We start from the raw sequence: 13,104 nt of genomic DNA, 5'->3' as shown, positions 1-13,104 counted from the left end.
AGTTACACATACATACAATATACAGGTATGTTTTCCTTTCAGATTTTTCCACAATAGGTTCTTACAATGTATTGAATATAGTTCCCTGTGCCATACAGTACCTTGTTGTTAATCTATTTTATATGTACTAGTGTGTATCTGTTAATTTCAAATTCCCAGTTTATTCCTCCCCATTCCCTTCCCTGTTGGTAACCATAGTTTGTTGTGGCTGTGAATCTATTTCTGTTTTGTAACTAAGTTTACTCGTATCATTTTTTTTTAAGACTCCACATATAAGTGATACTCTATGATATTTGTCTCTCTCTCTGATTATGTCACTTAGTGTGATAATCTCTGGGTCCATGCATGCTGAGGCTGTGTATATATATGTACCACATCTTCCTTATTCATTCCTCTGTTGATGGACATTTAGGTTGCTTCCATGTCTTGGCTACTGAACATAGTGTTGCTATGAACACTGGGCTAGGTGTATCTTTTTGAATTTAGAGTTTCTGTCTTTTCCAGATATACGCCCAGGGAAAAAAAAATTAATTCTCTAATGAGGTGGTTGTCAAAATGTGCTCCCTGGGTCAGATACATTAACATCATCTACATTAGAGAATTTTTTAAATGTTCTGCTCGGTTTTTTCTTAAGATTTTTTTTTAATGTGGACCATTTTTAAAGTCCTTGTTGAATCTGTTACATTATTGCTTTTGTTTTTTTGTGGGTCTTTGAGGGTTTTTTGTTTGGTTGGTTGCTTGCTTTGGCCATGAGGTATGTGGGGACCTTAGTTCCCTGACCGGGGATGGAACCTGTACCACCTTAATTGGAAAGCAGTCTCAGCCACTGGACTGCCAGGGAAGTCTCCCTCTTGTTTGTTAGTGCCTTAGACACACAAACTCTTGGTCTCTAAACCTCCTGCATCAGAAATTGTGATGGTGGGGCTCAGGAATCTGACATTCAACCAGGCCTCTAGCTGATTCTGATGCACACTGAATATGTCATCCCCTGTGTCTGTAAACTCACTCATTAAAGATATAGAAATGCTTGGTTCTCTTTTCACTGCACTCTGTTCTCACTCCTGTACCACTCACATCAAAGTGGGGTGATGGCAAACCTATTTGATCTTCTATCTTGACTTCTGCTGGTTCCACTGCTCAGGCATCCACGCATCAATAAAATATACCCTATTTTTTTTTCTACAGCGGATCAAGCAGATCCCTGCAAATTCCTGGCCTGCGGCGAATTCGCCCGGTGTGTGCGGAATGAGTGGACCGAGGAAGCTGAGTGTCGCTGTCAGTCGGGGGACCCAGGCCCCTGTGCTCCCATAGACTGTGAAGATATCCCGGGGAAGGGATCACCGTGCAGGTGAGGCCAGCATCCCGGCACTGAGACCCGAGGATTCGCTCCTTAGGCTTCTGAGACACCCATCATTAGCATGTCTTCACATGGTCCCTTAGACCATGACTCTTAAACTTCAGCGAGACTCTGTCAGAGAAGTACTTGTGGAAACACACACGGCTGGGCCATGCGAGGCTGTTTCTGGTTCACTAGTCTGGCTAGGGCCCAGGCATGGCTGCTGCTGGGCCAAGGACCATACTTTGAGAACCACTTGTCCTCAGCCTTTCCACAGGGTTTCCTTAAGACCAATTAGGGAAGAAAAATGAGCCTATATCAGTTTCCTTCTACTAATGGCCACTTACCCTGATTTCCCACTGGGGGGCTCATGGCTAGCTGCTTGCACAATCAACAAGAAAGGAGAGAAATTTAGCCCTTTTCTGGATGAAACATACCCTGTTAGTTTCAAGTGTTTTAAAGACCATTATCCACTAGGGGTTAAGAAGCAATTGGCTCAGCAATTTACTAAGCAAGTAGCAAGACACATTTCTTAACTTCTCTAAACCTCAATTTTTTCACTGGATAATGAGACTAATAAAACCCCCCTGCTGGGTTGCCACAGGGGGTATGTGAAATGACATTTATTAAACATCATTACAAAGAACACAAAACACAGATTATCTGTTCAAATAAGGGGAGGGTTATAATGATGCTGTCAATTTTCCCTGAGTTAATCCCAGTTAAAACCCTGACAGGATTCGTTATGGAATTTGACATTCTGGAAATAAAAATATACAAGAGAAAATCTTGAAGTACAGTGGTGGGGAGGCCACTCTATAAAATAGGAATACATAAAATAATAATATTTAAGGCATTAAGATAGATACAGACCTAGACAGTAGATCAATAAAACATATATAAGCCCCAAACAAAACCTTATATATCAGGAAATTTATTTTAACAAGCTTTTCAGATCAGTCAGGTAAGTATAGAGTTAACAGCAATGGAGTAAAACTGGCCCTCCATTTAGAAAAATAAATTAAAATTAGTTTATTACCACATACAAATCAACATCAAAGATTCAAACCTAAAATTGGAAGTATGAAAAAATATGAGGAAATTTTTTCTACATTTCTACAAATTGGGCTTTGAAAAAAAATTTTCCTGAGTAAGACATCAATCCAAGAAGACATTAAGAAGAGGATTTCCACAGGGGCAAGGACACCAAAAATAAAATAAACAGATAAGCAATGAGGTGGGAGAAAAATATTTACAACTGATAGATAAAGGATGAATATCCCTACTAATAAGAGCTCCTACACATCAATAAAAGGTAAACATTCTAATATTAAAATGAGCAAAAAATACAGAGGCACAGTTCATAGAAGATATCCAAATGACCCATGAAGCATAGGAAAAGATAATCAATCTCACTACAAGTAGGGAAATCTAAAAACAATATCATTCATTACTCATAGGTTTAGCAAAAGAAGGTTAATAGCATCCAGTGCAGATAACATCAGGGAAAAACTAGTTCTACCAGGCATTACCGGTAGAAAAAATGGGAAGACATTTTTGCAAGAGAAAGTTGTCAATATTTTAAATTTGACTAAGATACTCTACTTTTAGACAATTATCCTTACAAAAATAGTTGCACTTTGCAATGTTCACAGCATCATTGCTTTGAGTCATGAAACAATTGTGCAGCATGTCGGTAGGGGATCAGTTAAATCCATAGTGTGGTGTTATATTCATTGTAGAACATGGCAATTAAAAGCAGTAAGATAGTCTACTAGAACTGCTGTAGAAAAAGAGCAAGACATTTCATTAAATGAGAAAAGTAAATTTCAGGATAATAAATGCCATTTATGTAATGTATTAATAACTGGAACATGTACTTATAAGTATTTTAGGTTCAACCGTATGGCATTGCCGTTTTGTCAGTCACAAATCATACGGTGTTACACGATTCATTCTGGTGACAATTGCTCAGTCGTGTCCAACTCTTTGCGACCCCATCGACTAAGCTGCCAGGCTCCTTTGTCTATGGAATTCTCCAGGCAAGAATACTGGAGTGAGTTGCCATTTCCTTCTCTAGGGGAATCTTCCCAACCCAGAGATCAAACCCAGGTCCCCTGCATTGCAGGCAGATTCTCTACCATCTGAGCTACCAGGGAAGCCTACTGATAAGAGACATTTCTAAGTATGGAGACAGGTCAGCTTAAAAAGTATCAGCAGATACATGCTTGACTTTATCTTATAATCTACAGACAATACATTAGAATATGCAATGAATCCATATACCTTTTCCAAAGGAATACCAGAGACAGAGTAGCAATAAAATTATAAACAACAATCATCAATCAGTTGAGCTTATCTCTCTGGGAGAGATGGGGACTGGGCAAGTGGTCAGGAAGGAAATACAATGTGCTTTCAAAATCATAGCAAATATGTGGACTAATAGGTTCACTTAACTGTCATTAAACTTAACAATGGAGAGGAGCAGATTTGGGGTCCACAGTTTTTAATTATGTGAATATGTTCCTATTTCACCTATGTAACATAAAATGAAAGGGGGAGGAAAGGAAGAAAGAGGAATGAGCAAGGCCCCAATTAGATGTGGAAGAGAAAGGGGTTGCACATGCCCTTTACAAACAATGAATATAATTTCTATTTTAATCAGCCTTATTTCCTGTTTCAGATGGCTACACAATTTGTAATTTTAGTCACCCTTCTTCTAGAGGAAGAAAGATCACTTTTCTGGGTGGTTATAAATGAAGTCAGCAGAGCAAAGCATGAGATGATCTGGAAAGCTGTCATGAAGGTTTGCTGTGCCTACTGCCTCCACTTGTGCCTGCCTCTGGGGGCTGACATGGACCCCAAAATGCAGTTACACAGAGATAAGGTGCCCCTGGCACCACTTCAATTCAACAAACATGTTTGGGTACCCATGTGCTCGTTGCCATGTTAAATGCTGGGTAATAGATAGGAAGGAGAGAGAAAGGGCCCCATGGACTGCAGCTTGCCAGGCTCCTCTGTCCATGGGATTCTCCAGGCAAGAATACTGGAGTGGGTTGCCATTTCCTTCTCCAGGGGATCTTCCTGACCCAGGGATCAAACCCAGGTCTCCCGTATTGCAGGCACATTCTTTACTGTCTGAGCCACCGAGGAAGCCCAATAGATAGGAAGGGAGGGAGAGAGAAGGTGAGTAGGAGGAAAGGACACAAGAAGAATGAAGAGAAACTCAAATTTCTTTGGGGGGTGGAGAAGAGCTATCTGCCACATCCCTTCAATTCTACTCTTTCCAACTCCTTGATTAAAAGATCCCTTTTCAAATGTGAAGTATTAAGCCCTGAGTATTATATCCTCTGGAGAAGGAGATGTATTCTTGCCTAGAGAATTCCATGGACAGAGGAATCTGGAGGGCTGCTGTCCATAGGGTCGCACAGAGTCGGACACGGCTGAAGTGACTTAGCATGCATGCATTGGAGAAGGAAATGGCAACCCGACTCAATGGGCATGAGTTTGAGTAAACTCCAGGAGTTGGTGATGGACAGGGAGGCCTGGCATGCTGCGATTCATGGGGTTGCAAAGAGTCGGACACGACTGAGCGACTGAATTGAACTGACTGAATGTTTTAATTACAGCAAGATCATAAGTTTACTCACATGCTATACCTCAAATAGGGTGGGGTGGGGGAAGGTCCATTTTTTTTTCCCTCTAGAAGATATTCCTACCTCCCTTTTGAACCCTTTCTCCACTGGATAATGAAGGTGTGGGGGAAAATATGAGAGGGAGAGGTTGGAGTTTAATATACTCCATTCTAGTTTATAAAACTTCATCTGATTAGTAGTTCATTTGAGCCTACTCAGCTCCCTTGGGATATACAGCCCAGCTCACAGGTCCGCCCCGACTCCCCTCTCTCCTCCCAGGTGGTATCCAGATGTATGGTGGAACGAGGTGGCTCTCTTTGTCTTACAAGATCCTTTGAGAAGTTTCTATTCCCATGGTCCCCTCACCGGTGACCTCTTAGTCCTGACCCCAGTATCTGCCTGATCCTTGGTATTCTTGGAGCCTCCAATTTTCCCAGCTAGGGCAAATACAAACCAAAATTGCTACCTTAGCTGGAGGCAGAAGGAACAAGGAACTTGATACTCATCCTCTTCAAACCACCCATCTCAGTTTTCCACCTTCTTCCAATCAAACACGAGGACAGGGACAGGGTTTCCCTCCTTCCCCCGTTCCCTGAAATTATACTGGACAGAATATTGACAGAAGGCAAAGAGTTTACTGATAAATAAATATACATCAGAAAACATCTCACAAATATCATACTCATTTTATAATTTAAAGAGAAAAAAAAAAAGCAAGGTGTAAAACGTGTGTACAGTATTATCAGAGATTATATGACATGTAAATATGAGAGTCTGGAACTATATACATAAAAATTTTAAATGCATTATATTTTTAAATTGCATGAACAAAATGTTATTACAGAGTTGTTTTTCAGCAACCACAGGTCAGAATTTGAGTTCAAAAATAACCCCACTTCTTGCAAGATAAACATCACCCTTTCCCATGAGCTTTGTTCAATCCTACTGAGACCATTGCCAATGGAATAGTAAGCCAACTGGAAGGCAAAACTCGGGGCGGGGGCTGGGTAATGCAGGAAGCATGTTTCCCCCAACTCCAATGGAAGACACCTGCAAAAATATGCTATTTTCACTTGTTACGATCATTTTAAAACATTATATGAGAAAACTGTAGCTGCTCTTAATATTGGTAAGTCCAGGAAACAGGATATCTTGTTTTTGCTTTCTTTTGTAGATCACTAGACCAATCTAAAAATCAAGTGTATGAACCTGGTGTTAAAAAGTTCCAACATCAGCAAGATAACAAGGTAAGACTGTATTTTCATATGTTGGTTTTAATTGATGAAATAGAATTCTGAAGGAAATTAAAAATATTTCTGGGCCTGACTCATATTTTAAATAGAGATAAGAAAAAAACACTTTTTCTTTATTTGCCAGGCTTTTTAATTTTGTGTTTTAAGAGGGAAAAAGGCATTTCCTGGTACAAAAAGGATACAGATAGAGGCTGGCACTAATTGAAATATGTAGACAAAACAGTAAGATTTCAGGGGAAAAAAAGCATATTATAATATTTCTAACCTTTTCTTATAAAAATACACATGCATTTCAACAAGGTTGAATTTTTCATAATCATTATTTATATACATGGAGTTGAGTAATTATATATGTATACATATACATATGTGAAATGTCTTTTTATTTCAAATAATCAGCTAAAACAAAAATATGTAGGAGAAACATGATTTGTGAACAATGAGCAGCATCAAAAATTCCTAAAAATTCATCCTCAGATAAAGGTTTCTTCCAGTGTTCTAGATGTCTCTTTCAAAATACTCATCCATTCAAATAGAACTTCCATATGACCCAGCAATCCCACTTCTGGGCATACACACTGAGGAAACCAGATCTGAAAGAGACACGTGCACCCCAGTGTTCATCGCAGCACTGTTTATAATAGCCAGGACATGGAAGCAACCTAGATGCCCATCAGCAGATGAATGGATAAGGAAGCTGTGGTACATATACACCATGGAATATTACTCAGCCGTTAAAAAGAATTCATTTGAATCAGTTCTAATGAGATGGATGAAACTGGAGCCCGCTATACAGAGTGAAGTAAGCCAGAAAGATAAAGAACATTACAGCATACTAACACATATATATGGATTTAGAAAGATGGTAATGATAACCCTATATGCAAAACAGAAAAAGAGACACGGAAGTACAGAACAGACTTTTGGACTCTGTGGGAGAAGGTGAGGGTGGGATGTTTCGAGAGAACAGCATCGAAACATGTATACTATCTATGGTGAAACAGATCACCAGCCCAGGCTGGATGCATGAGACAAGTGCTCGGGCCTGGTGCACTGGGAAGACCCAGAGGAATCGGGTGGAGAGGGAGGTGGGAGAGGGGATTGGGATGGGGAACACATGTAACTCCACGACTGATTCACGTCAATGTATGACAAAACCCACTACAATATTGTAAAGTAATTAGCCTCCAACTAATAAAAATAAATGAAAAAAAATACTCATCCATTCAATCTTTTGACTAAAATTTTATTCTACAAAGGGAAATAAATTATCTAATAATCAAGTTAGCATAAGAGCTTTTAAAATAACTTTTCAAAAAATACCTTGGAGAATTTATAGCCTAAAATAACCTAGTTTCAAAAATTATACCTAATCTTTACAGTAAAAATGAGTGTTAATCAGCCAGTGTCCTGTCCAGTCTATCTGAGGCCTCTCCCTCTCTCTCTCTCTCTATATATATATATATGTACATATATATGTGTATATATATATATATATATGTATGTGGTGCTAAATGGAAGCAAATGCAACAAAGCTTGCAACTGAAACTCATCATACAGTCAATATACAGCCAAGAAGGATGCTGAGGCCATCATACCACACACATATATCCAAGGGTGCACATGTATATAATCTCATATGTCCAAAGAATAATGTGTGCCATTTTTATTTCCTAAAACAAAGAACATTGAAAAGACAGGACAGGGTCAGACTTGGGCCATAAAATGACAGTAGGACACAGGATCTGATAATGAAATATCCAGGATGACGTGTACACCAGCTGAATTCAGAAGGACCAGGGAGAATCGAGAACCACATTTCAAATGAAGAAGCAGTTTGGAATAATAATAGTTGGAAGGGCACATGGTGACTGATTCACAAGCTATTTGCCACCCCTGCTTCAAGATACCAATTCAGTCTGAGAAGGTTTAGGAAGAAATTGAATACATTCTCAGTAGGTTGTAAAGTTAGAGATATTTGGGGGAAGGACATCACCCACCTTTCAAAGAATATATCCTAAATGACAAGCATATTATCTCATCTACCAGCAGAGGTAATATTGGAATGAATCACTGGTTTGACCTTGGGTGGCATTTCTTAATCTCTTAAAAATATTTCTCTTCCAGGTAACCATGAAAAGAAATTTGAATTACTGACTATAGGATATGAAGAATTTAACTATCAAGATTGGGAAGGAAATTAAAAGCTGAAAATGTACAAATTATAATTTAATCTATCTCAAGAGAAATGACTTGCTTTCTCAAGGAAAACTGGATTCACTCTCTCAAAATTCTGAAAACCTAGGCAGGCATATCCACTGGTCATCAAAATCCAGGCATGTAGTCAACACTGAGAACCAGGACACATCACATTTCAAATAGAGAAGACTTATATACTTGAAGACCAATAAATTCTGAAGAAAAAGAAACTTATTATCAAAACCCAAAACACAATCAGTGAAACATATTAAATATTTTGGTTATTTCTCAGTGATAGTCAAGGTGATAGCAAACCAGGTTACTGTCCCGTCACCCTTAAAATATTGCTCACAGATCATTTACAAGTGCAACTTATTATGTGGGGGCAGGGGGGTGGGATTGACCATATACCGGGAAATAAAGCTCTTCACATGTTAGGATGTATGTGAAAGATGACGCATGCAAGGAGATGCAGAATGAATGCATATGGGACATAAACTGTGGTGAGTACAGATGCTCCACACCTCAGTGTCTGTGGCTCTCATACCTCTTCAGTTCTCAGGCATATAGTTGTATAAGAAATTACTGCTTACACAGTAGATAATTTTGCTGCCAATAATTCCTAGGTTGTTCCTTTGAAGAACTGGGCTATACATACCATGGAAAAAATCTTACTTTTCTTGTAACTGCATAGACCTATTTTAAAGGAAGATATTATATTGGGGGCAAAAAGTGAGGTTGTACTTTGTGACATAACCAATTCCTCTTTCCCACCACGGATGGACTATGTCTTCCTACAATTTGGTAACTTCACTGGGTAATCCTTGACACTAACTGTGGTGTGTGCATAGGTAGACTGGCGTCAAGGTAGTCCTGTTCAGCCAGTTTGTAATGTGCATTTAATGAAAAATGAATTCCTCCATATCTCTTTCAACTGTTCAGCTATCAATTATATTTGCTGCAAAACTTTAATTTCAATAAAATATGATATGCACTATAGCTCTATAGGTTTATAATGTGTGTTTACTAGGTATCTCCTGGATTTGTTTTATAGATTATGGTCAATGATTTTAAGCACGCAAACCCTTGAAAAAAAATCACTGATATGTCTCCCAAAGGCATAAGTTTCACTCCTATTCTCAGCCCAATCCTCCCCCAAAGTGAGGAGTAAAGATATTGGACGGAGACTGTGTGTGTTCTGATAAAGTGCTGCAAAGCAAGGATGGTGGCAAGACGTGTACCTGCTCATTTCCATGGCCTTGGAACTCCCCAGAGGAAAACGTGCTTGTCAGAAGCATGGCAGGCCAACCAGAAGCATACAATTCCACCCAGACAGAAAATGAAAATCTAACGCCATGACCTCCCCGTCACGTGCCCTCCGCATCCACGTGTCAGCTGTGCTGACACGGAGAATGTCGCTTTGGGTAAGGAAAGAGAAGTGGGCATGCACTCCAACTTCTGCCAGGAAGGGCTCCTGTGGAAGCAAGTGTCCCCCACCCTTTGCATCACCCACTTTATGGACTGGTCTTTTCCAGCCCCCCAGGGAAGAGCTGCGGAGGTAAGCCCGGCCCATCTCCCTGCCGTCAGGAGACCCTTCTGGATCATGGGAGGCTTCACACAAGGCAGCCTTCAGAGACCAGCTGTCTCTCAGGGAGGACCCTTCTTTGGGTCCCCAGTTTTTGCATCCTGTGTCACCTCACAAACAGATCGATGAGGGTCTGGGGAAAAGCAGCCAAGATTTGGTTTCTCTTTAGTCTAGGCAAAGTGGCTCACATACGATCCTGCTTTTCCCTGGAGGGAGAACCCAGAAGTTTGGGGTCAGAGCTCAAGGACCTTCTGATCACCCAGGTTCCTTGCCTGGTTCTCCGCCTCCTGGTACAGGGTTTCCGGTGACTGGATCAACTTCAAGATCCCAGCTTCTCCAATTTATTCCATTGGACTGGAATGCAACATGGCAACACATATAACATTTACAACTTTGCAACATCTTGCAACTGTATTAAAAGAACAAGAAGCAAGAGGAAGTTCTACATAGAAAGCATTTATTATTTGTATTTCCAGTACATCAGTATTTTAGGACAGTGTCAGATACACATCTTTAGGAAATAAGGAAAAATTAAGTAACAGATAATTCATTGAATTTTCAAAATGAAAACAGCCAAGTAATATACCTACTTGGATCTGAAGGTAAGAGTCTGGTACAGGTAAAAATTAGGATTAAAGATTTTCCTTTTGATGTGAACTTTTTCCTGGTTATCTCCTGTTGAAGACTACGACAACCAAGCTGACTTCATACATGAGGCTAGTCATGGGGAAGGAAGACTACACTGATTTGACTTGAACTTCACTGTCCTCCAGATCTGGTCCAGGAACGGGTAGGCCTGCCTCTCAAAGGATCTCTATGTCATCCTTCCTCAAGGCTTATTAAGCACACAATGTCTACTGGCCTTCCCCAGCATGCCATTTCTATATGCTAAGAATGTATACACCAGGCCTGCCTCAGTCCAGGCTCAATAGGTCCATGGGCTCCGCTCTTCTATTGCATACAGTTCATTCTAAAACTTGGGGAGGATCCAGGAGTACCTGGCCCCCTACACCGCCTCAGTGCTTTCCGCCTGGCGAGCAGCTCTTCAGGATGCACCCCTGTTCTTTCTCTCCCATCACTCTTCTCTCTCTTTACTGTTCTAGCTGCCCCTGACCCCTGCCCCTGCTTGTCCTTATTGGAATTTTTAGGTATTCTCTGCCCTCCCCTCCCTTGTTAGTTTATCTTCGAGGAGAAATAAAAAAGTCAGTAATTGTTACTGCTGGCTATGTGACACAGACAAAAGCTGCCACCCCTTCTGAAGATGCGGAGTGACAGGGGGGCAACCCTCTGCAAACCCCAGAACTTACTCGAAGTCTGCTTGCTTTGGTTCCGTGCTCCACGAGTGGCGTGAAGGCATTTCTCTCTCTTTCACGGTCTAGAACTCAATTATTTGAGTTGTCTGGATCCCTGTTAACCTCTTCCGTAAAAGCAGTCAAGTCTACCACTAACACTGTAATAATTCACTGACTGATTCATCCAATACTATTTATTCTACTGATCCAGTACTCTCAAGGTGGTTCAGGTGAAGAAACCAAAGATCTACCTATTTGGATCCCCTGAGAACCATTGCAATAACCTGTGAATGAAAATAGCTTTTTAAAAATCCAATTAATAAAACTACAAAATCCTCACTATTCTTTGCGCCTGTGAGTTTCTATTCTCTAAGTTTTCACAAATACCACTTGTGTTCCACCTAAGATGCTATTTTCTTTTGTGATCTGATATGATCTTTTGTTTTGCTGTCTGCAAAAGAGTTCACTATGTTACTGGAAAGAATGACCTGTAAAGAGTCACTATAGGAAGCAGAAGGCAAGGTACAACAGAATGTCTTTTGTGAGGGCCCGTGCTCCTAAGGCACTCTTCTATCTCTTCCTGTTATCCTTTGAGACGGTGCCATCTACTCTACAACTAAGGAAACTCACTTCTCTCTTAACACGTGAGTATTAGAGAAACTTTCTCTTTTTCCATAGCTCACAATATGTGTCTTAAATGTGTTAATGAATTAGGAATTCCATTACAGCTGAATGTGAAAACTTTGTTTTCTCAGTTTTCATATTTTATGGACGTCTACCTTTACAAAGCATATGCTAAGGAAGGAACTGGTATTGAGCAAGACAACCATTAAGAACAATTGGTTCTTAATGTAGAGCACGCTGGTTTAAACTTCTAATTTTATATCCCAATTAAAATGACTGATTAAAATTTAAATTTATATTTGATTCATCCGGTTTTCATCTGGCATTTCTGGGTTTGACTGCGAAGACTGTAAGAAGCTGCATGCACATTTTTCAGAATGCCACCTCCACTGTTTCCCTCAAAGGATGAAGGGTCCTAGGCTTCTCCAGCAAAGGGGCTTCTGCGTGTGTGAAGCTGTTATATGGAGGTGACTGGAAGTCCATCTGAACTAGGGCAGGTCTCCTGGAGTCAGAACTAACTCAGGAGACTACTTAAAATAGATGTGTTCTAGGACAGCTGTGTAACACAATTAGCAATAAAATGACTTCAGGCTTAAGACTGACTGTAATTTTATCAGCTATTAAAGTAAAACACTATAAAGATCTGTAACAATGCTTTGCTGTGATATATTTCTTTTAAAAAAATACTCAATTATTATTTCTTAGCTAGACTTTTTTCTGTACCCTTCAGTGATTCAAAGAGCATAAAGGTCAGGCCCATTTCATAAACCCTTTGAGTGACTAAAGACTTCCAAAGCCTAGATAATGATCTATGACATCATTCCAAAGAAACTTATTCGGACAAGATTTGAGCTGTAAAAACAAAAGTAAACTGCACTCAAGAGCACTAAGTTCAGTTCTGGGCTTGAGATGGACACGGGCTGTGATACATTTCCCAAATTTTTCACAACTTGATTTCTCTCATTTCCATAATTTACCCTGTGTGATTAGCTGTCCATCGAGTGCCTGCATGGATCTCGGACACACATAAAGCTGTTTCTGGAAGCAGTACTAAAGGCGCAAGGCATTAAAAAGCTATTTGATTGCTGAATTTTCTTCCAGGACTCTACTTGCTACCAGTTAAGAAGAAAACTTATCCTTCACTATCCTATACAAATAAAAACACATTAAAGGCAAGTGA

At 40.0% G+C, this 13,104-nt stretch overlaps 1 protein-coding gene across 1 annotated transcript in view; it reads left to right on the top strand.

The window, feature by feature from the left end:
- Positions 1 to 8,428, top strand: part of IMPG1 (interphotoreceptor matrix proteoglycan 1) — a 161,451-nt gene extending 153,023 nt beyond the window's left edge. Inside the window, 4 exon segments of the mRNA XM_061131539.1 lie at positions 1,186 to 1,348; positions 6,146 to 6,218; positions 8,352 to 8,367; positions 8,370 to 8,428. Of these exon segments, the coding sequence (XP_060987522.1) occupies positions 1,186 to 1,348; positions 6,146 to 6,218; positions 8,352 to 8,367; positions 8,370 to 8,428 (311 nt within the window).
- The last annotated feature ends 4,676 nt before the right edge of the window (positions 8,429 to 13,104 follow it).

This window comes from Dama dama, chromosome 28, assembly GCF_033118175.1.
Source record: "Dama dama isolate Ldn47 chromosome 28, ASM3311817v1, whole genome shotgun sequence".
Classification (NCBI taxonomy): domain Eukaryota; kingdom Metazoa; phylum Chordata; class Mammalia; order Artiodactyla; family Cervidae; genus Dama; species Dama dama.
Note: the sequence above shows the minus strand (reverse complement) of the source record. Positions and strands in the feature narration are given on the sequence as shown.